The 22757-nt window shown below is 46.3% G+C and overlaps 1 protein-coding gene across 1 annotated transcript in view; it reads left to right on the forward strand.

The window, feature by feature from the left end:
* BAZ1B (bromodomain adjacent to zinc finger domain, 1B) overlaps positions 1–20947 on the forward strand; it is a gene marked incomplete at its 5' end in the record, with an annotated part of 43243 nt that extends 22296 nt beyond the window's left edge. The window contains 9 exon segments of the mRNA XM_009573259.1: positions 4979–5077; positions 5466–5643; positions 6672–6857; positions 11532–11679; positions 13275–13422; positions 15256–15374; positions 17773–17924; positions 19631–19734; positions 20348–20947. Coding sequence (XP_009571554.1) covers positions 4979–5077; positions 5466–5643; positions 6672–6857; positions 11532–11679; positions 13275–13422; positions 15256–15374; positions 17773–17924; positions 19631–19734; positions 20348–20714 — 1501 coding nt within the window.
* Between the last annotated feature and the right edge of the window lie 1810 nt (positions 20948–22757).

The following is a 22757-nucleotide window of genomic DNA, read 5'->3' on the forward strand; positions in this document are numbered from 1 at the left end:
ATGGAGAAGTCTCCTAAAGAAAGAAGATTTTCTTTTGATACAGAAAAAAGGGATCAGGAAATTAAACTAGCAAATGCCAGTTTCGAAATAGAGAGGAAAGTACTATTTCACGTCCTACAGCTGATGTATGCAACTCACTGCTACCAGCTGCTGTGGATCTTCAAATTTGTACCCGTTCAAAAGCACCAGTTGGACAAATCGCTGAAAGAGGAGTTCATTGAGGAGTGCTAAGCAAAGGTTCTTGTCCTGGCACACAAGGAAGTCCTCAAACCAGCAGATGCTAAAATCTGTAGGGGCAGGTCAAGGAAATGTCACTGCATGCCTGCTCTGCCCTTTTGCCACTCAGAAATAAGATACTGAGGTGGGTGGGATATTTTTTTTTTTTTTGGCCTAGCTCTTATGCCACAGTGTCTTTGATTTCTGTCCTTTTTGGTACCTGCTAGGAAAGACTGCTAACAGTCACAGCACTTGCTGATTTTTTTACTGATAGTATTGTGCCTGTGTGCATTGTTGTGCCGAGCAGGTTGGTGGTGTCAGGATGTTGAGGTAAAGCAATGCAATGGAAGATCTGAGCCAGATGTAGGCCTTCATGCCCTTAAAGTGAGCAGGGGGCACAATGGCAGCTTTTCAAAGAAAATGTAGCCACTTCTAACTTAGCATTCTTCTGTGCTGCCTGCATTACTTTCTTCTAACTGACAGGGCCACCTAGAGCCATTTCCGCAGACAAGCAGTAGCTTCCTCAGCTGAAAGACTTTTCTTTAAAGCTGTAGAACTGCAAAGGGCCTGTTTGCTAAGTACCTATGTGACAGCTGTCACCATTTACAGGTAAGCTTCCACAAAAAGACAAGTGACAACCTGAGAGCTGTTATTTCAGGGGATAGTCAGTTACTAGAACTTCCCTCTGAGGAAATCCATATTCCCATTACTGTATTTTCCTCTGTGGCCATTGCCATTGATCTCTCCAATCTCAAGGACTCCCATGAGCATAGATGGTTTATGGAAGAGTCTTTTCCGTGGCTGCTTTTTGCACATTGTCCTTGCACACCCTGAGAAGCCCTGAGACCACACTGAAGTCCTTGGGTATCTATGCCCCCTGTTGTTTGGATACAAGGACTTCTTCAGCTATAACTCATAATGTTAGCATGTGGTGCATAAGAAGTTTCATTTCTTTGTGTTCTGCTTTAACTCCTGCCATCTGTCTCTTTTTCCTAGTAGTACATCTAACATGGGATTGAGAGTAGCCTCACAGTACACATAGAACATCTTTAGCTTTAGCCTTTTATAGGCTAGAGCGATGAGACTTTGAAATGAACACCAAATTAACTCAGTGAATGGTGGTATTTCACAGTCCTGCCCCTCTTCTCCTTGAGGGTGGGAGCTGGTAGGACATTGATAAAGGGAGAAATAGATTCCATACTTCTGCCAAGAGCTACAGAAACAGTATCTCATGGAAGTGGTTTGTGCTTTTAGTACTTTGTCCCCAAAAAGAAGAGGGCCCTGTGTTCTGTCCTAAAAGTGCAGAGGCTGAATCATTGTTCTCATTCAGAATCATAAATGCTTGGTTACTTCTGTCTTCACCAGACAGATGGACCAGTCCCATTTCTAACATTGTGCACCACTTCCACTGATGTTGCTGCTTATTAAAAAATCTCCCCATTTAAAGCTTCTGGGCACATGGTCCCTGAAAAAGTCTTTTGTCTGTACCATAGTGCTTTGTGAGCTGTGTACATACTGGTCTTCCCTGCAAGAACCACGGGTTAATCACAACCTTTGCAGTATATTAGTATGCAGGAGACTTCTTGCTCATCCTGGTCAGAAAGCAGTTGAATTTTGGAAACAGTGGCATCTCTGCAGAGTAACTCCCATTGTTCTTCATCTATTAGGAATACACCATGATATGGCGGGTCCCCTCAGCAGACAATTTGAGTTAACCATGAGTGGGTGCTGACAGACTCCATTCTCACGCCTATATTCTACAGATGGAGTTCCCCTGTTTCCACCAACCCTCCAGAGCAGGTACTGATCCTGGGCTCCTCTAGATGTTGTCCTCTTGATTTCTTCATTCCCTAGTCTGCAGTCCAGGTTTTATACCTTTCTCTGTCACTTGCAGCCTGTAGCCTGAGAACAGGTAGGAATATTCAGCCTGAGTGAATACTGAGACCTCTTTTTGACTTGATGCTTGTGCCATTTGTTCCTTCTGTTTTGATTGCTGACCAAGTCTGCTGGCTTGTGCTGCCAGAAATGTAAGAAAAGAATCTAGGCTGTTATTTAGGGATGTGGGGAAGCCCTTACCCCAGTCAGGATTTCCCCCTTTCAGATCAGTTTGAAGACCTCCATCTGGTCTTGACTCTCCCAAAGGCATCTTTCCCATCACTCTGGATTGTGTTATTAAGCTCTGTGTTAGGCCACATGAAGGGCGCCAGCTGCCTTCCCCTCCCTCTTTACCAAGACCACAAGCTCATAGCCCTGTCGCCTCCCCCATTTAAAGTGCCAGCCCTGTCTTATCATATCCGTGCTCCCAGCCTCGTGCTGGTTGAGCCCTAGTTGGAGGTACAGATGGTTCCTTCAGGTAGTAGGGAGTGCATGGAGCTAGGTTGAGAACCAGGAGCTGTGGCTGCACAGAGCAGCAAGGTGTCACCAATCAAACTAAAATAGGTACCTCTTTGATATGTTTGTATTTTGCACATTTGAATTCAAGCTGATGTAGAACAGTTCCCTCTCAGAAATCCCAGTTCTTACTCTCAGGGCGAATTGGGAAGACTCAAGTACCTGTTGCAGATGTTCTCCCTTCCTGTCCTATTTCCTTTTCAGAGTGCCAGGGCTTAACCCTAGCTTTCTTAAAAGGATGGTATCTGCTTTCTCAGGCTGGCCAGCAGCCTGTGTTGTCTTTCCCCAAACCACATAACACTGGAGAATCCAAGTGCTATATGCTAACTGTTTCCAGTGCCCTTTCATTTTTACAGTAAGACAAAACTGTGCAGGGAATTCCCCCCTTAGATTTGCAGCCATGGGGGAAAGCTGAGAAAGCTCAGGCATGGTCTTCTCAGATATTTTTCCAACTGGATCACGTGGTGTATCACCAGCAGTGGCTGATGTTGTTTCATCATGACCTAGGCAACCTTCTCAACATGCCTGAGAAATAGTCCTCTGCTGGTTATCTGCAGGGCAACTGTTTTGAAGCTTGGTTTATGCCATTCCTATATTGTGACAGATTCTTCATACTGAAATATGGCTTAGGACAAATCCCAAGATTTGCCCCAAGGGTTTGGAAGCAATTTGATACCACATATTCTAGAGAAATTTCTCTTTATTTAGCAGAAGTCCAGTAGACTTAGAAATGCTGGTCCTTGCAGTGGTCTGCCTGTAGACCTTCCAGTGAATGTAGGAACGCTAATTAGTCACCATAAGTGGCATCTATAAGAAAAAGACACAAGTTATATTGTTACAGGTTTGTGTGAATGCCTGTTGGATCCCATGACCAGCCCTTAGTCACTGCTACTTTTGAAGTGCCTGTGCTAGGTTCTAGTGGGTGAAAGATATTTGGAGCTGCTCTGTCCTGTTTCTTGCAGGGAGGGTGTGCAGAGGATAGTCGTGGCCAAAAGATTTGATCTCAGTGTGCAAAGTGATGATGCTCCACAGGGTTGGAGTATACTGAAGCAGGTGACTAGCAAGAAACTATTTTTCTTCCATTTTTAAAAAATCAATCCTATGTTTTATTAGAGTAATTAATTTACTAACTGAATGCAAATTGTGAGGCCATACTAGAACTCTGAAATATTTTCTTTTCAGATATGATATTTAGTAAGTATTTCTGCCAGAAAAATAAGCATTGCGGATACTGTTACTCCAAGAGGAGCCAGAACAGCATCTTTCTCTAGTTGTTGCTTGGCTCATCTGAGCTTGTGCCCAAGAAGAAAAATTAGATCTGGAGTCTTCTCTGTGGCTGGTAAGGATCACATGGTGGTCCTTTGCAGTTGTTTCCATATAAGGTTGATTTCGCTATTCCTTCAATTCCATGTTCTAAGGAGCAATGCTCTTCTGGAAGATACGTAATTAGTCTTGTTTTCTGCAAATGAGCTCTGAAGCTCAGATTGAATCCCCGCCCCCATCAGGTGGGGAGGCTTCATGGCATCCTAGAATAGAGTTGGAAAAAAAAGAGCAAAAGAGCAGAATTTCAGGCTGTCTTAAAGCTAGTTTAAATCTACAACCCAGCATTAAAACTTGGTTGTACTCTGGAATTGCAGAGAGAATGCCTTGTGTACAGAACTCTGGAAAAGTTTTCCCCTTTTAGATTCAGCTAACTGCCATTGCCGTCCTGAAGGACTTTCTGAGCAGAAAGGTTTAAAGCTAATGAATATAGTTTTCACATACTGCATTTGAGCTTTCAAGTTAAGGCGAGCTTCTTAGAAAGGAGGACTTCTGCACTTGCAGAGGGCATAGCCTTCATAGTCACAAATCTACATCATCAGCAATTGTATAAGCTAGGACATACCCTTTGTTAATCTAGGGACTTCTTGGGTTAATGAAAGAAGCCGAAGGCTCTGCAGAAAGAATGATTAAATTGGCATGCTATGCAGTGCATAGCATGTTAATCTTTTCTAGTGCATCTAAAATGACATTCAGATTACTTAAACTGACTGCAACTTAGTGAATCTAATCCCTGGGGTAGATGACTAAATTAAAATGCCAATGTTTTAATAAACGTAATGGGGAAAAAATCTATAAATCAGTTCTGTGTTTATTTTGTTTTTATTTTTCTTACCCTGGAACTGGCTACATTTGGGGACCTTGAAACAAGGCCAATCTGAGTCAGAATGCTTATGCCAGCATTACTGTAAGTGTTTCACCTTGCTCCATGGGGTTGGGATATAGGTTACTTGTCATCCCTGCCTACTAATACTTGTGAACTATTTAGAAGAAAGAGTTGCCTTGCCACAGAGATATGTTAGCTGATATTGGTGCATGTTATATCTTTCAGGTTTCTCTGTGACAGTCAGAAGGATTTGGATGAGCTGCTGGATTGCCTGCACCCACAAGGAGTAAGAGAGAGCCAGCTAAAGGAGCGTTTGGAGAAAAGGTGAGCCTGCTCTTTTTTTCCCTCTGTGTGCCTTTCCAAAGTCAAAGCGTATCCTCATCACAGCAAGCTTTTCCATTCCTGGGGCAGCATTCTGCGCTTTGCTTTGATCGTGCCTGTGCTGAAGAGGGGAGGATATTGAGGATGAGAAATTGCTGTTTTTCTTGGACAGTAGCTGCAGGTTCTTGATAAGTAATGCTCTAAACTGTGAAGAGTCAGTCCTTAAATCGCTCTTTGCAACTGGAAACAAAGGCAGTGCTGTTTCACTCACAGAGCCAGAGCTACCACGTGCTTTCAAGCGTCTTTCAAAGAACGTTCTCGTTCTGCACTGGTGGAGCATGTAGATCACCCCAGTGCCTACACAGCTAACAGGTTGTTTTTGATTTTCCAGGTATCAAGACATCACGCATTCTATCCATTTGGCTCGGAAACAGAACTTGGGCCTCAAATCCTGTGATGGCAACCAGGAACTACTGAACTACCTCCGAAGTGATCTGATTGAGGTTGCAACTCGGCTGCAAAAAGGAGGCCTGGGATATGTTGATGTGACACCAGAATATGAAGCAAGAGTGAGTGAACAGGCAAAGTAGTACTGAGCAAGACAAGTGCGAGCTGATACTTTCTGTGGAAGGTCTTGAGTCTTTTGTTCTCCTCAGACAAGACGATCAGGAAAATCAGTTTTCTCATGTGTCCTCTCTTTCTAAACTATTATTTCAAGATTACACAGCTGCTGGCTTGAGGTCCTTTTGGTGTAGGTGGGTCATAATGTTGCAGCTAGGTGTCCTACACAGCTGTTAAATTGTCCTATTTCCTGCATCTGGTGGTGGACTTCTTTATGGAGCATTAGCAGGACTCTCTGTAGCTGATTTTTAGTTTCTGCAGCAAAGCCAGCATGTCTTGTTGAGACAGCGGTTTTCCATTTTGGAGGGTTTTTTTTCATAAATTCAGACCACTTCAGGCTTGGGGTAATGATTGTGTCCCAGTTCTAGGACCTAAGGGATGTTCATGGGTGTGTTAGTACAAGGAAGTTATTGTGCAGTGAACTAAAGTATGAATTTTTAGTGTTCTGGCTAGTTCAGCCTAAGTCACTTGAGCATTACTGGTGCACTGACTGTATTTAGGAGGGGATAAATCTGCCTGGTGTGGGTAGAGTACACACTCCTGTGACTAGTGCAGTGCTCCTCCTACCAAAGGACAACATTGTCTGGCTTGGAATGGTTAAAGCTCTCTTTAAACTGCATCCTGAGTCACTGCAGAGACTTCCCCGTGTAGATAAGACCATAAGTGTTAAGAGGAGGGGAAATGTGAAGTCACTAAAGAAGAGGAAGAATGGCTTAGTGCTTGGTCATCATGGATTGGGGTTTTTGGTGTTTCGGGTTTTTTCCAAGGCATGATGCTTTTTTCTGAACAGTGCATGATCATCAGCTATGTGTGAACTCTAGCAGAAGCAGCAGCAATATGCTGATTCCATAACCAACTATGGTAGATAACAACACTGCATTAAGTATCACGTGTATCCATTTGCAGGACAGACCCACCTAAAACAGCACAGAGAGTAATGTCCAACTGTTGTGTGATCATATGCTCTTCCTGACAGGTATGCTCACTAGAGAGCTTGAAGGATTTTGGAGAGTGTGTGATTGCACTCCAAGCTGGTGTTGTTAAGAAGTTTCTGCAAGGTTTCATGGCCCCCAAGCAGAAGAGAAGGAAACATCAAGGAGAAGATTACATTGCCAAGGCTGAGGAGGTAGATGAAGACAAGAAAATGGCAGAAGAAGCTAAGGTATTGTTCACTTCAGGGCTCTGTTCCGGTCTTGTAGTATAACTCTTTGAGCAGGGAGAATACATTTCATCAGGTACTAAATCTTGAGCAGCTTCTCCCCATTCCAAGTTTAGAGTGCAATGGGTTTGTTGTTTATGGGGCAAGGTGTTCCCTGGTTATTTTGAAGAGTAAAGGTATTGGTAAAATGAAAATCATGCTGTGGAATCACAGTTAATTTTCTCTCTATGAACAGGAAATACTTGACTTACTTCGTGCAGTTCCTCACACAAGTTGGATACTTTAATAAAAGCATATTAGGGAGCATTTTTAGAGTACTTAACAGGAGTTGTATCCATCAGAGAGGACTGATGGCAGCTTAGTGCCTTTGATCTGTAAAGAGGAGGAGAGACATGCTGAAGTTTTGGTGACTGCAAGGGAGTTAGATTCAGGTAAATGTCATCATATGCATGGAGACGCCCACAGAAGATGCCAAACTGTGTGTTGCACACAGCTTGTCTGGGCATCTGGGCAAACAAGCCTTATGTGCCTGCAGTAGAAAAGTGGTATTGTGAGGGTAAATATATAGCCTTCCAAATAAAAGCTCAGAAGGGATGGAGAAGAACTGCGGAGGATTTGGTAGGGTCCTACAGGCAGTTGAGCTGTACCAGTGTTTCATCCTAAGAGGGATACTAGTGCTCAGGGGTAGTTTCTATGCACCGAGTTGAATGGGACATTAATGACTTATGACAAGACTTTCCCCCCTGCACCCTTGAAATTGCTTTGCCCTGATTGATTACTGATTTCAGCAGAAGTAGCAAGATCAGACTTGGATCAACAGAAGCATTTGAAATTCCCAACTTAAAAAAGAAATAATAGATGCTTAACAGGTGCTTGGGTATGGTTTGTTCGGTTGTTTTTTTTGTTTAAAGCTCCTGTTAGTGTATGCTGAACCCTTGTTTGAACATCAAGTCTTTGCTGTGTGGTGGCATTGCCGTGTTAGCAGGGTATTTGGATAGGCACTAGAAATTTTCACATTCCTCAGTTGTCCTTAAGTATTTAAACTTTGAACCTTCCAGTCTTTAGTGCAAAGGGAATAGAAGGCTACCTTATCCTAAAAGCTATCAGCAGAATACAGAGCTGTAAAAATCAGTTATGTCTGGGACAAAAGGGACCTGGATCATCCACATTTCCTGTATCTACAGGAACACCATAGCATGCCTTACTCTCCTGTGTCTTACAGCTATAACCATATGGGTTATACCTGTAGGGCATACTTTAAGGGTAACATCAGATTTACTACAATATCTAAATGGATAGTAATATCTAATGGATAGTAATTCATAGGGCATCTGTTTTAAAACTTTGATTCCCATTAGTCAACATACATGTCTGTATTAAAACACATATACATACCATATTGTCAGTAAATAACTCAGAATATCCAAATGCAGTTGTAACTAATAAAACCTGATATTCAGTAACTCTTAAGAAGGACCTTTATGAGGCTTACCCACTCACACAGTATTTAAAAATGAAAAAAATTGGAGAGCAATCTGATTTCAGTGGCTACCCGTTAGCATTCCCCTGATTAGGAAAGTGAGCATGATCTCTGTATTTGAACCCTGGTCACTTCTTTACTATTGCTAAAGCTGTATCAGATTTAAAACCTAAGCTTTTATTTGTGGAAAATCGAGCCATTTTGATCATGAATGTTTGGTTAGTTTCTCCATTCTACCTTAGAGCATTGCTCTCTTACTGATGTGGTTACGGAGCATTGTGCATTACAGCAAGGCCAGGCTTCTGTAGCGTGCTTCATTCTAGCAGTTGCAGAACTTTCAGTTACAGCAGCCTGGTTAGACGAAGTGCTCTGTGTGACTGAAGCATCCTGACCTGTACTTTTTCCTCTGTAAACCCGCTGGAACAGTAGGATTTTTGAATATTGCTGGATTTGTAATCATAAGATACTTTGAATTTTTTTTCTAGTATTACCCAGTTTGTCTGGTGTGACTCCATACTTAGCTATACGGCTCAGCCTTACAGGAGTATGCGCACAGATTTCAGTAACGCCAGTTACTGACCACACTCAGGTGTGTGGTCGTGCAGGTCTCCCTCCGGAGTACTGGCTTTTGTGTTGTGCCGATGTCTCTGGACCATTTATTTATCCAGTGCGGTGCCTTCTTTATCTGGCTCAGGGTTTTCTAGGCATTTGTGGTGGTACAAGCAATGTTCAACTTTTTTGTTGGGTTTTTGGGTTTGTTTGTTGGTTTGTTTGGGTTTGGGTTTTGTTTGTTTGGTTTTTTTTTTTTTTACCTCAGTTTATCTGGAATGAGCTTTCTTTTTGCCAAAGCAGAAAACCTTTATAGATTACCTTGAAGGAGCAGCCCAGATCTTAGATATAGTTATCCGATTAAAAAAAAACCTAACTGTTAGGCTTTTAAAGACAAGTCTCTTGCATTGGCCAAGAATTATGAAGTCTTTTAGAGCCAGAACTGCACTGAGAGTACATAGCAGGTAAAATACAGCATAGCCGTACTGGAAAAACACAGTTAATGTACTTACAGACTATATAAGCAAAATTGCAGTCCTGCGGTATGGTTATGTCTCATTTTTCCTGTGAGAAACAAGTTATGGCTTAATAGGCACCCGTTTGCTGACATAATTGTCTATACTAAGGGTTCCTGCTGGCTCAGCTACATAGCTAGAGATCACACTGCTGAGTGGCAAAAGATTGCAATGTAGACCTGGCTTATGGCTGTATCTGAAAATCAGTCTTGTGCCTCTGTGTTTATGTGAATATTCTCATTTCCATTGGCAGTAGCACTCTGGACTATCCCAGAATAGGACAGGGAGTATGTGACCTCTTTGCAGCGTGACATTGCAGCACAATTGCCTGAGCATAATGAAGAGCACACGTAGGTTATCCACCCCTGCTACTTGCTGTCAGTGGTGTTTGCAAGGGAAAAGGCTAGGGGGGGTCAGTCTTCACCTGCAGACAATGCTTCAAAGAGCAGCTTCACAACCAAGCAATTACCTTTTCAGCTGTTCAGAGGGATTTCTGTCATCTTAGGATACTAGATGAGAGCCTTTCTAGCTGGAGGTTTGTCCACCTTTACCAAAGCAGGCGTTTTCTTTCACTCTGAAGTTGAAATGTGACTGAGGACTTCTCCTATGTTATTTTTTGGGGGTTTTCTGTTTTCCCTGCTAGATTGCTCCTCTCCAGTGAGGATGGTATTTAAGTAACTTCTTTCAATCTCCTGTTTTGCCTAGTTGGCAGTCTGAACTCCCTTGATAACAGTACTGCTAAAATGCCATAGTCTCATGATGCTTGGGAAGCAAGGCTAAAATCTGTTAAATTCCACAGGCTTGGGGAGAAAAATCTAAGCAAAACTTGCCAACAGCTTTTGCAGATTTATCTTGGCCCAGCAGTTACCCAGTATGCTAACAGCAAAACCCATGGAACAGTTACTTGGAAAATCAATTACACAGTATGTGAAGCACCTCAACAATGTTCTGCAAAGAAATAGCACAGCGCTGTGTAATCTGCCACAGTAGGCTGTGCAGGTTTCCGTTTGTCTTGAATGTCTTGGGCTCCAGGTTCCACACTAGCAATGGCAGCAAGGATGTTGGCATTTTAGAACAGTTTGTGTGTTTTTCCAAGCATCTAATATATGCTGTGCTTCCTCAGATTCGGTGGGAGGAGAATGTGCAACTCTGCAAAAATCCTGGGTTTTGTTTGGCTCCCAAATTGCTGTCAGCTGCAGAGTTTAGATTTTCCCATCTGACACTTCACTGTTTGTTTTTTCATTCTCCTGGGGTAGAAGAACATTAACTTGAGTCCTATTATGTCCCTGTCATGTCTAGGCCATCACCTCATTGTTGTAAAGCAAAGGATTAACATTGGAGTTGAACACGCGGTGGCTCTGGATTACTTCTCTGTTCTGGTGCATTTCCGATTTACTGCAACGTTGTTTCTAAACTTCCAGAGCTGAGTTTGAGATTTCGCATGTGGCTTGCTACGTGCAGACTCCAGCAGTTGCCTCGGTGCAAATCTCAGGCTTAACGTTTTCATCCGCACTTGCAGCTAATTCTGGGATTTCACATGCGCTGAGGTCATCTTGTCTCAGGAAAGCAGCTGGTTTCATATTTGCGGCTCCAAATGCTTTGCCTGTCAAATCTGATTGTCACTGATGTCACGGTCCCCTCTGCCAGCTGAGCAGTTCGGAGGACCAGGAGGACCAAGCGTGTGGCGGGTCTTGCTGATGGTCTCGAGTGTCTGCAGTACCCACTGGAGGGCAGCACAGGCTGCTCCGATCCACCGTGCTCAAGTGGTGTTGCCAGCTGTCCGCTAACTTTCATCCCGCATTTTACAGTGCTAGATTTTCTGCCTGTTATTTTCTTAGCCTGATGATTATTTGGGTTAGACTTTCAGAGCAAGAATTTAGTGGAGTTCACATAGGTTGTTTCAGCCTGGCCGTGAAATGCAAAAGGTCTCTACTGTTATGAACAAACTGTCTGATCCAGTGAGGCTGGTTATGGATAAACCACAAATAGGACTGCTGAGGCTGTATAGAAGCAAAGAAGTACAGAGTTGAGCTTCGGTTATTAAGGGCCCCAGCTAAAGGATATAAAAACATCTTCAGACTACAGCAAGCTGTGTTTGTGTGCTTCGTTGTAAGTTGTTAGGTCTGTCTGCAGGTTGCTTCAGCCATGGAGAAGTGGAAGACAGCAATCCGTGAGGCCCAGACCTTCTCCCGTATGCATGTGCTGCTCGGGATGCTGGATGCCTGTATCAAGTGGGATATGTCGGCAGAGAATGCCAGATGCAAAGTGTGTCGCAAGAAAGGTATGCATTCCTAGTCGGACGCTGTCACCTCTCCATGCCCTGCTTAGGCAACATGCCCTTGTAGTCTGCCACTCTGTCTTTGGCTGTATTTTGAGTTTTGAACGTCAGGATTTACAGTCAGAAGCATTGATCTCACAGAAGCATTTGACCCTGACTCCAATAAACCATTCTTACGAAACCAGTACACAGTCTTGCAGAACATTGCAGAGCTGCTATGCCCTGGATATTTAGGGTACTTGGACATAAGTCATTTACAAATCCTTCTGGGAACACTTGTGCCACTGTCCATTCCCTGCTTTCATTTTTGAGTTGGAATGGTTTTGGGTCTCTGACCCTTGTCTGTTAATCCCAGCTTCTACAGAAGGAACGAGCAAGGAGAGGTTGGAAAGGCTATTATCCTTTGTAGCAGAATGGCAGAGAGCGAGGTGGGATGATGCTACTTTGAGGCTGGAGTGGGAGTAGAACTGCTTGATGAGCTGGAAGAAGCAAACTCTTCGCCTCTTGTGTGAGAGCAGAGAAATTAAGCTATGTGCCTTTGGCTGCTGCTCTGCTAAGGCTGGAGAAGTAACCAAAAAGGTGACAAGGGGCCACCTTCTCTGTATGCACTATGGGATGAAGGGCTTTGGAGTCTTGCAGGTGGAGGGGGAAATAGAAGGAGTGTCACCATTGATGCAGTGCTACTATTTGTTCTGCCATAACCTCTCCTTTTGGATGGAAGCCTGGAGGAAAGAGCTTGGTAGTACGTTCTGCCTCATCATGTGCTTTTTGTCTCACTTTCTATTTGCTGAAACACTAGTGGGAAATGAGGGCAGACAGACCTCTGGGGGAATGCTAGGCCACTTTTGTTTACCAGAAGGCTATGCCATCCACTTCTTCAAAGAAATAAGGGCTGAATTGGTGCAACATCCTCCTTCACTGTGGAGCCTCAGGGATATTCCAAACTAATGCAAAAACTGTCATATCTCCTGTTGAGAGGGGATTCTAGGCAGATGTAAGAGGGGGCTCACCTGAGACTAACAGATTGTATTTTCATAGAACTTAAGAACTGGGCTGTTAGAGAAAGAAACATGCTGGCAAGCTCTCTGCACTTTCTTTTTTGCCTCTTCAGTAAATGAAATAGCTGGCTCAGGACTGTCTCCCCGTTTCCCTGCATCAGTGAGAAGCACAGAGAGACTAGTTCTACTGCATACTGATTTGCTTTGTAGGCTTGCTACCTTAAGTAGAAAGAAGATGCTGTGCAGGTTGACCAGATTGAGGCTAGAATAAGAATAGCTGCATTCATAGCTTCTTGCTAGGCTCTTGGGCATCTCTGCAATGGCTTGAGATTTAGCCTGGGTGGAACCTATTTGGCAGGTTTCTACCTTTGCCTCAAATGAAATCTTTGCAGGGCAAGGGACTTGCATTGTTTTGTTTGTTTGTTTTTAAATGCTGCTGGTTTCTACTGCAGTGGTGGAACCAAGAAGAAAGGGTCCCTGCTGTCAGAGGGTACTTTGCATCTTTCTCTTGCTTTGTCCTGACCTCCAGCGCTGCAGCAGCTTCTGCTTCTCTTGAGCAAGGCTGCAGCACTCAGTTACAAGTAAGTTGCACTCTCCTAGGTGAGGATGACAAGCTGATTCTGTGTGACGAGTGTAACAAAGCCTTCCACCTGTTTTGTCTGAGACCGGCGCTCTATGAGATACCAGATGGTGAATGGCAGTGCCCAGCGTGTCAGCCTTCTACTGCTAGGCGCAGCTCACGGGGCAGGTGAGTGACCCTCCTTTCCTTTGTGTTGCCACTGATGAACAGTTCTAGCTGTGCTTTCACAAGATGACCAAAACAGCCTGAAACAGAGCCCCTTTAAAAGATTTGAAATAGCCTAGTTAACTCGATGGCACTGGCACAATAGAAAAGCAATTTTTTCAGGCTGTAACTTTAGCACACCTGTGTTGTACTGACCCATGACAACTTCAGGAGTTTTAATAAATAACTTGTGTGGCAATGAAAACATGCACAAAACATCAACCAAAATTGGATGCAGTAAGGGCTGTTGTTTTCTTTGACTGAGCAGCTAGTTGGGTTGCTTTTTCATGGGAGTGTAATTGGTAGTACTGCAGCTCTGTAGCCCACTGGGCTGTTACTGTTGTGTTCTTGTCAAGTTAGAGCAGACATTACTCCAGGCTGCAGCTCAGCCCCTACTGTGCTACTAAAAATCAGGCTACAAAATGCCACTCTGATGGTTTTCTGGACCTGATAAACCTTAACAAGGCAGGAGTCCTTATAGGGCTGCAGAGGGAACGTGGTTTGAGGAGGAATCAAAGTTGTTTTATGTAGCAGAAATTAGTAGTTGCCTCCTGACAGCAAGGGGTTGAATTGTTCTTTGAATTGCAAGCTGAAAGTTAAATGTGTGCGAGATGTATTTTTTCTGTTTACAATGTATGTCCTCTGCTGATAGTGACTGTTCTTCATCTACCTGCTTCTCAGCAAGGTGAGGCTATCAAATGGCATCTGAAGCATAAGCAGTCAACAAACAGATCCTCCTTTCTAGAGTGGCAGCACAATAAGAGGTGTACTAGCTTGTAACGTGCAGGTGGTGTATGGCCTTAAGAGTATTACTTACTCCCTGGGCACCATTTAAGAGTTCATCAGGCTTGTATAAAAATGACAGGGCTTCAATGCAGCTGTTCTAGCCTGAGATCATAGTTACTTTGATGTGGCAGAGTCACCTGCAAGCTGCTTGGCTCCTGGACAAGAGCCATCAGGTGGGGTAACACCTGTTTTGTTATCTGCTTTCTGCTCTTGTCTTCCTGGCTGAGGCAAGGAAAAAATGTCGGCCTGGGAGTACTTTTGCCCCTCCTGTACCATGGGAGCTTATTCTTATTCCTTTTACTGCTCAAGATCCTCTTTCTCCAGAGGATTGAGACTCCCACAGCAGCTTTGCCTTTGTCCCCTTTTGCCTATGCATGCTGTTTTGTTTTCCTGTTTTGGTAATGGTTTGAATGTTTTAACAGACACATGCGAGAAGTTGCAACTGTCCTGGGCAGGGAGTCTCTGTGGCTTCTGACATCAGCACATAAGAAGCCTGACGCTCTGCTTACTAATAAATACAAGCTTAGCTGTGAATAATACTAAACGAAGTCTGTTTCCTATAGTGCACATGCAAGTGGCATGACAGTGGAAGGAGATAATGGGAAAATATTCCAACAGAAACAAAAAAGCCCCCCTTTTGAAACTCCTTAGGCCAGGCCTGCAGACCTGAGTAAAACAGCAGTACATCCTCTCTGGGAGGAGTAATTGCACAGGAATCACAATCTTAAAATCCTTTATCACGTGGTCAAGGTGCCTAGAACAGCAAAAATATACAGATTCAGCTGTTGGGGATTTTCAGCCCAGATGTTCAGACGATAGCCTGGGAAGTGCCCTTTTATCTGTAGCTGCAACTTGATACTCTCTGAAATACAGTAGAGTGCTTCATTCTGAGACTGGGTGTTTATTTTACATTGAGGTGGTCAGCAAGTCTCTGCCTGTGAACAAACGGTTTGGAGGGCCTCTGATGCCCAGGCTCTGGTACAACAAATGTGTTTACCTGCCTTACTCTAGGAACTATGCAGAGGATTCTGCTGAAGATGAAAGTGAAGAAGGTGAGGAAGCTTCTGATGAACCAGATGCTGAGGAGGAAGAAGAGGAGGAAGAAGATTATGAAGTTGCTGGACTGAAATGTAAGGCTTTGACCATGCAGGAAAGTAACAGAAAATATTAAGACTCTGCCTTCAGTGTCCAAAGTTTTGATCCCATTTGGGACTTGTGCTTTTCCTCACACGGAACAGTTTCTTACTTGGAAACATTGGGAGGTGTCACAGGGGAAGCCTGTGGTGGTGCTGTACGTTACCTGGGGAGCTGGAGTGAACTCTGTGATAGGGTCAGCGCTAGCAAAGATTGAAACAGCAGTGAGCTCTTGCTTGCTGCCCAGTCACTCCCCTGGGAATGCTGCTGAGACCATTAAGAGTGCTGCGAGGCGGTCAGCAGATGCTGCAGCAGGGCAGGGTGAGGCAACAGCGTTATCAGTTACCGGTATTGGCAGTGTCTGTGCCTACAGGGTTTGTTGGTAAACTGGATGCTGTTAATAAATGCTTATGGAGCTTTAACCACAACTCCCTCTCCTCGCTTTTTCCCTTCCCACGAGCTCATAACCTCTTAAATGCAGGATTTCTAGTTACTTGGCAAGGAGGCATTTTCAAATAGTAGGACTAGCACTTCCTCTGCCCATTCCTGTGGGAAGGCACAGCACTTGAGGTGTAGTGTGGCCTGGACTGCCAGCACCCTTTGGTTGCATACAGAGACCACTCAGGATGCATAACTGGCTCATTCCTGGGCAGCTGAGTGGAATAAAATAGACTCCTCAATGACTGCTTCTCCACTTAACCACTTTTTAGTACGTGTATCCTTGCTTTTAGGGGAATTGACTCAGTCTCATTTGGGCAACTTGATGGACTGAAAAAATCAATCTTGGAGTGGCATGCTGCCAGCATTTGCTTTCTATCAAAATGCCCTTGACTGACGTAAAATTAACTTCAGAGTGTCTTAACCAGGGCAGATGGTGGAATCCGGAGACTGGGACCCAAAGGATTATCCCATGTTCTTTCAAGGGTTTTCATGCAGGTCTATCAGTCTTGATTCCCCTGCTTTATTCTGGTTTCAGGGATGTTCACTGATACCCTGGCTATGGACGCTGCTTGTTGTCCTGCAGTGTATCCATGTCCACACTTGGAGTGTGTTCAGTCTATGTTGCATGGCCGAGTCAGGAGCTGAGCCAAGGTTTCCAAACAATAGCAAATGAGGGTTACAGTCACTAAAAATAAAGTGCTAAATGCAACCCCTGGTTTTAAAGAGCATTAACATGGAAAGGTCACTGTGGAAAACTTTTGTTTTAATAGAGAAGTCCCATTAATCCTCATGGCATTTATCCTGAGGGATATAACCTAGAATGTTGGATTGTCAGACATTTAACACATGCTGCATGCTTGACACACAAGCAGAGTGACAGCAGGCAGACGTCCCACTGCCCTGACACACGCTCCTCGTGCAGGGGGCCCGGCAAGATGATTTATTGGATAGGGCTGGATTAGAAGCCGCAGATGAAGTGCTACAGCGCACTGGATACAGTTTGCTCAAGCACTTGTGACCAGGTGGAAGGAGCTTGGCTGGGGAAGACGACTAACACATTCTCCTGATACAGAGGGGTCATGGGAGAAACTTAAGACAAGGGAGTGCGTCAGCACACTTGCATTTCCATCAGTGTGAAGCTCTGACAGGCAGACTAACAAATGGGCAAGTGCCTTTCTATGGGATATAATGCAACAGCCCCGGTCTTGGGGAATAAAATCCCATTGTTTCCCACTTGCAGCACGTGGAGCAGCTCCCGGCTGCAGTAACTTGACACTCTCCCTGCACACAGTTCACTTTTCAGGGGGGCTTAGCAACTGGCTTATCCCACTTATGTGGGCCACTTATAAATGCTTGGAAAACCACCCATCCCCAAACCAGTGAGGAGCAAGGGGGCAGCAGGAAACCGAGGAAACCGCAAGTTTCTGCTCCTGGTGCTTTCAGAAAGGATGTTGCAGTTATATTTGAGACAACTGTCTGTCCTTGCATTACTTCCTCTGCTCTCCCTCAAGTCTCGATGCGTCAGGGTCTCAGCATTTGGTTCTGCAGGCAGAGGGGCTTGCTGTTACAGCCCTGCACAAGCCTTACCTGCAGCAGAGGAGCTGGAAGCTCCCAGGTCTCCCTCAGAGCTCGAGGGTCTGCCAGTGCAGTTGGCTGGCGTGTGTGACCACCCTTCAGCAGAAGGCTGTTGCCAGATAGCAATGGCCTCTTTGGACAGGAGGCCATTACCCGCATATCTCATCTGGAGAGGGTATCAAGAGCACAGCTGACATGAGCATGTGCTGAGTGAGGACAGGCTGACAAGAAGCTGGGTTGTTGCAGTCATCCGTGGGTTCGCTAGCTCCTCTGAGCTGTGAGCGAGGGTCTCCCTGGTCTGTACGTTTGGGCAAAGGGCTTGTGATCTCTCCTTCCAGGTTAACCCATTCTTCTAAGCCTGTGGCTTATATGTTTCAGTGAGACCCAGAAAGGCAGCCCGGGGCAAGCAGAGCACAGCCATGTACTCCTCAAGGCAGGGAAGGCACCAAAGGAAGAAGCAGTCGCTGCACCCTGCCAGGGGACCCCGGCAGCGGGCTGCACCTGTCAACGGCGCAGACATTGATGAGCTGGTAAGAGCCAAATTGCTCCCTGGAGGCTGCTCACATCATGAGTTATAAACGAAACAGGTGTCACGCTTCCTCCCCTTCCCAAAGAAATACCCTGAATCGTATTGTGAAACCCAGGCTGGGCTGGGGGTGGGTTAACAAAGGAGGCATATCCTTAAGGGCCCGGTACAAACGGAGCACAGATATGCCAGGCATCTTTCCCCAGCCACTTTCACACATTGTCCCCCTTGAGTAGCAGGCAGCCTGCAGCTTGTTAAAGGGTTTTAAATAGTATCCATATGTCTCCCCAGAGAGGTGGGGGGACTGAGGTCCCCCCTGGATGGTCAAGAGAATGCCAGTAATGTTGGACCCTTGCTCCCCAGCCTTGGCCGTTTTCTGACAGTTGTTGTCCGTATGGTCACTCCCCAACCTTCAGGACATAATTTGGCTGGTTTAGGTTTCACTTGACATTTAAAGAATAAAACCTTATGCTCCTGAACAGAGCAATCTTGTGCGTGCGTGCGAGGCGGGGTGGAGCTGCAGCATGCTGTGCTGTTTTTTCTGGGGAGGGACACACCACACGGGATGTGTGAGGATACTCCAGCCCCACGTCACAAGCCTCTGCTAGATCTGCCATCTGTCCACTGACCAGCACCAGTAGTACTGGTGTATCCTGTCACTCTTCTTGAGCAGTCTTGCTCGTGGTCTTTGGGCTCATTGCTTCTTACGGTGGGTGTGGGTGGGCTGGCTAGCGGATCTGCAGTGTCCTTTTAGCTGGTCTGGGTTACAGATTGGATGGCAACCAAACCAGCAAGCCCAGCATGGGCTGCCACAGCCGGCTTAGAGGGATATTCAAGGGGGGAAAATCTTACCGGAACAGCTGGGTCAGGGTCTCTGACAAAACAATGACTTGAGGAAGAGGACTCTGCTAGGGCTCTCTCGCTTACCGTTTGTCCTGGGAAGAGACCAAAGCTGGCTCAGGTATAGTGCCCTGTGTTGTGGAGCCTTCCCGTCATCTGACGTACCCTAAGCAGCGATGCCTCGTGAGCTGTGCACTCAGAGCTAAGGGGATGTCCCTGTGCTGGTGGCTGACCTGCTGCAGATCCCTGGGCAAATGGCTGACCTTGTGTTCAGCCTGTGTACGGGACAGCAGTGCTCGAGGCATCAGCTGCTCTTTGGTATTTAAAATGGCATGCTTGGCTCTGCAATGTCAGTACAGCAGCACAAGTGCTTTTTCCCTCTGCCTCTCGCATGCTGTCTGCCGGGGGATCGGAGAAGGCAGGGAGAGGGAATTCACACTCCCCATTTGCTGTCATTTATTCTTTGGTTGCTTGTTTTGACCATGTTGTCTTTGAACCTATCTTGAAAAAGCTTGCTGCCCCCAGAGAAGAGATAGGCTGCTTGTGAGCTATTCCCACCAGAGCTTCTGGATGGGGCTCCCATTCTGTAACTCAAGCTGCCGCTGCATGTCTTGGCTGTTACCATCAAAGGTCCCGCAGCAGAGCAGTTTGCCTCTTGATTATTGTAGAAGATGGCTGCATTTGAAAGACTTGAACTTTGTTTCTGCAGCAATACTACGTATCCCCACCCCTTGAGACACTAGCTCGTAAGTGAGAGGACTGAAAAGAAAAGCTTGCCTAAGAACCAGTTTCTTCGGCCTCAAAACTGTTTGCTGAACACTAAAGCCCGTAGTGGTTCCCTCCTTTTAACAGCATCCTTTGTGTGGGCAGGTCCTTCAAACAAAGAAGACGGCACGTCGCCAAAACCTTGAGTTGCAGAAGTGCGAGGAAATCCTCAGCAAGCTGATCAAGTACCGCTTTAGCTGGCCCTTCAGGTGAGGGCAGGTGGCCTCCTTCTCCGTGGGCGCAGGACTGTCCGCAGGCAGTGTGTAGGTGTGGGTTGGCCATGCTGCAGTCCTGCCGGATCCACTTGCTGGCTGAGAGACTGGGGTTTCAAAAGCAAGTTATGGATGGGAAGAAAGGGAGTGAAGCTGCTCCAGAAGAAACCACCACGCTCTCTCAGTCTTCTGCTGGACTGAAGACGTGGGGCCCTTCTGAGGTGGTGTGAGGGAGGGTGGCAAGCTGCGGGCCGAAGAGGAGAGGCTGGGGTGGGTGCTTTCTGCAGCCCCCAGGATTTGCAGTAGGGGCGTGTGACTGAGAGAAAGTGGCCATACCTGCCACATGCCAGTCCCTGTGCCTGGGCCAGCTCTCTGGGCAGAAGGGCAAGCTGCTGTCCTTCCCATCATCGTGCCGAGGCCGCTGTGGGGCTGACATGCCTGTAGCGCTGTCAAGGTGCTGGTTGGGTTTGTTACGGCACTGGCGGGGTGCAGGTCGGGGCTGCCGCTCGAGCGAAGGGCGTGGGGGTGATTCTCACTCCTCTACAGCTCTGCTCTGCGTGTGGCCAGGGCCGTCATTTTCCTCCTATCTTTGTGGCTCTTCATTCGGCAGGGAGCCAGTGACCACGGAGGAAGCCGAAGATTACTTTGAGGTCATCAGCAACCCTATGGACTTCCAGACTATGCAGAGCAAGTGCTCTTGCGGCAATTACCGCTCGGTGCAGGAGTTCCTCTCCGACATCAAGCAGGTGTTCTCCAACGCCGAGCGCTATAACCAGAACGGGAGTCACGTACTCTCCTGCCTGGAGAAGACGGAACAGTGTTTGATTGACATGGTGCACAAACACCTGCCTGGCCACACGTATGCACGCAGGAAACGCAAGAAGCTCTCTGCCAGGTGCCAGGGACTGGAGGAGCAGGAAGGGGACAGTGAGTCAGAGCCCCTTGAACATTCCCGGGGGCGAAAAAGGAAGAAATGAGGGATGGGGAGACGAGGGGGAGAGCCAGAGCTGGAGCAGGCCTTCTGGTGCTGCCATGCAGCAGGATGGGTTGTCTCGAGGGAGTTGGGAAGCAGCAGGCACTTCTCTATTAATCCAGCCTTCCCTTTGGCCCGTCCTAGTTTTAATTTTTCTGCAATTTCCTCAAGTATTTGGTCATCCATTGAGTGAGCAGAGATGACTTACTGCTTCCTGCAAAATCCGCAAAGCTCTTAACGAGTCTGTCCTGCCAGGAGGGGAAGGTGGGAGGGCAAGGGGAAGGCCTGGCTAAAGCCTGGCTGGGCAAGGGGAGCACGACGCCTACTCTAGCGTGGGCGCTGTCGGCTTCCTTGGGATGAGCCGCTTCCTCCCCTCCGCGAGCAGCCAGTGCCGGAGCGTGGTGGGACCTCTGCCGTCTGCTGCCTGTGATGTGAAACCAGCCTTGAGCTGGTGCAGGGAGGGATCATATTGCTTCACAGGAGGACTGGGTGCGATCAGGCCAATGGGCTGCTAGTTCTTGTATGTATATATTTATATGGTGTTAATTTTGAGCCCCCAATGAAGGGCTGCGTAGGGCAAGCAAGCACTTACGTTTATGGAGATATGGCTTCCACCAGCATCCTAACACAATTGGCTTCGAGGTGCTCTTGCTTTTCCCCTCTCTCTTCTCGGGGAGCGATCTTCGGAGGTTGCGCGCCGAAGAGGGTTCTTCTGAGCTCAGCTCTTCACATGTACACGGCAAGGAGGAGGCAGTTGGCTTCCCTGCTCACCTTGAACAGCACACAATCACGTAGCCCTTTGGATGAACCGAGTGCCAGAAGCATACTGGAGAGCATTTTCTGCACGCCCTGTAGGGAGCGCCAGGGTAAGGGGAACAGCAGAAACATGTTCTGTGTAACTTTTTAAATTAATTTTCTAGTTGAAAGTGGCTTGTTTCTAGCTGTGATCTTGTACAAAGAACACCTGTAAGATACCATTGTCTTGCTTTGGCACATGTACAGTTTATATGAAATTGTGTTTGCTTTATATTTTCCCCCCTCCTAAAACTCATTTTCCTACCAGTAGCTGGAGTTACACCGGAGGACTTGTTGGCGGGGGATCTCCCAGTCCCTCTCTAGCCACGCTCTCACCATGTTTTATAGTAATACCTTCCCTAGCTTACCTCCTTCGCACTCCCCCAGCGCAGCAAGGACCATCCCGCTCCCAATCCTGCTGGGAGGCTGCTCTGCCGCAGCCCCAGCAGTGGGTCCTGCTGCCCGAGATACTGACTTTTCTCTAAGAAAAGGGTGTGTTTTTTCATCACCTCTCCCTCTCCATCATGACAGGTTTTGATCGTACAATCAGGGCTTGAACTTTTTATTATAGAAGTCTATAATTTGAAACAAACCAGCCACAGGGCTGCTCTATACTGGTTTTGTAACAGAAAAGCAAAAGCAGCTGTTGCAGGTCCTGCGATTTGAGAAGAAAAGAATCATCGATTAAAAATTGCGGCCTAGTTTTGTGAACTTTTTAGTTTTTTGGGTTTTTTTTTTTTTAACAGGTATTTGTTTCAGTTCTGGACTGTCGATGGCTGCAGAGACTAGGCAGGTTTCCAGCCACTTCCCTCTTCCTCTCTCCCCAGCCTCAGCTCCCTGCCCCACAGAATAGCACTGACATTTGTATTTCGCACGTCCCCTTCAGAGGCTTTTTGTCCTGTTCATAGAGAACATTTTCTGCAGGTCCTACACGGTGAAACCTTTGGAACTGTACGTTTTTTAAAAATACATGTCATTTTGGGGGGAGGGGGTTTCTGCTAAGGGCTGTACTTGTAATAAATTGGAAACGTAAAAATAAACATTATGTACTTGTGTTTGTAAAACTGGCTTGCAGTGAGTCCTTTGCGGGCGCCCTGTGTTCATGTGGGCCTGTCTGGGATGTCTCGCCTCTGCCTGCCCCCACCAAACACGATGTTGCTGCCTTCCGGAGGGAAAATGGAGCTGCAGAGCAAGGGATCAAGGGATCAGCGAGTCTGGGTTAGGTCAGCTTACAGCTCTGAAGAACCGTCTT

The sequence above is a fragment of the Fulmarus glacialis genome, unplaced genomic scaffold (genome assembly GCF_000690835.1).
Source record: "Fulmarus glacialis isolate BGI_N327 unplaced genomic scaffold, ASM69083v1 scaffold492, whole genome shotgun sequence".
Lineage (NCBI taxonomy): Eukaryota > Metazoa > Chordata > Aves > Procellariiformes > Procellariidae > Fulmarus > Fulmarus glacialis.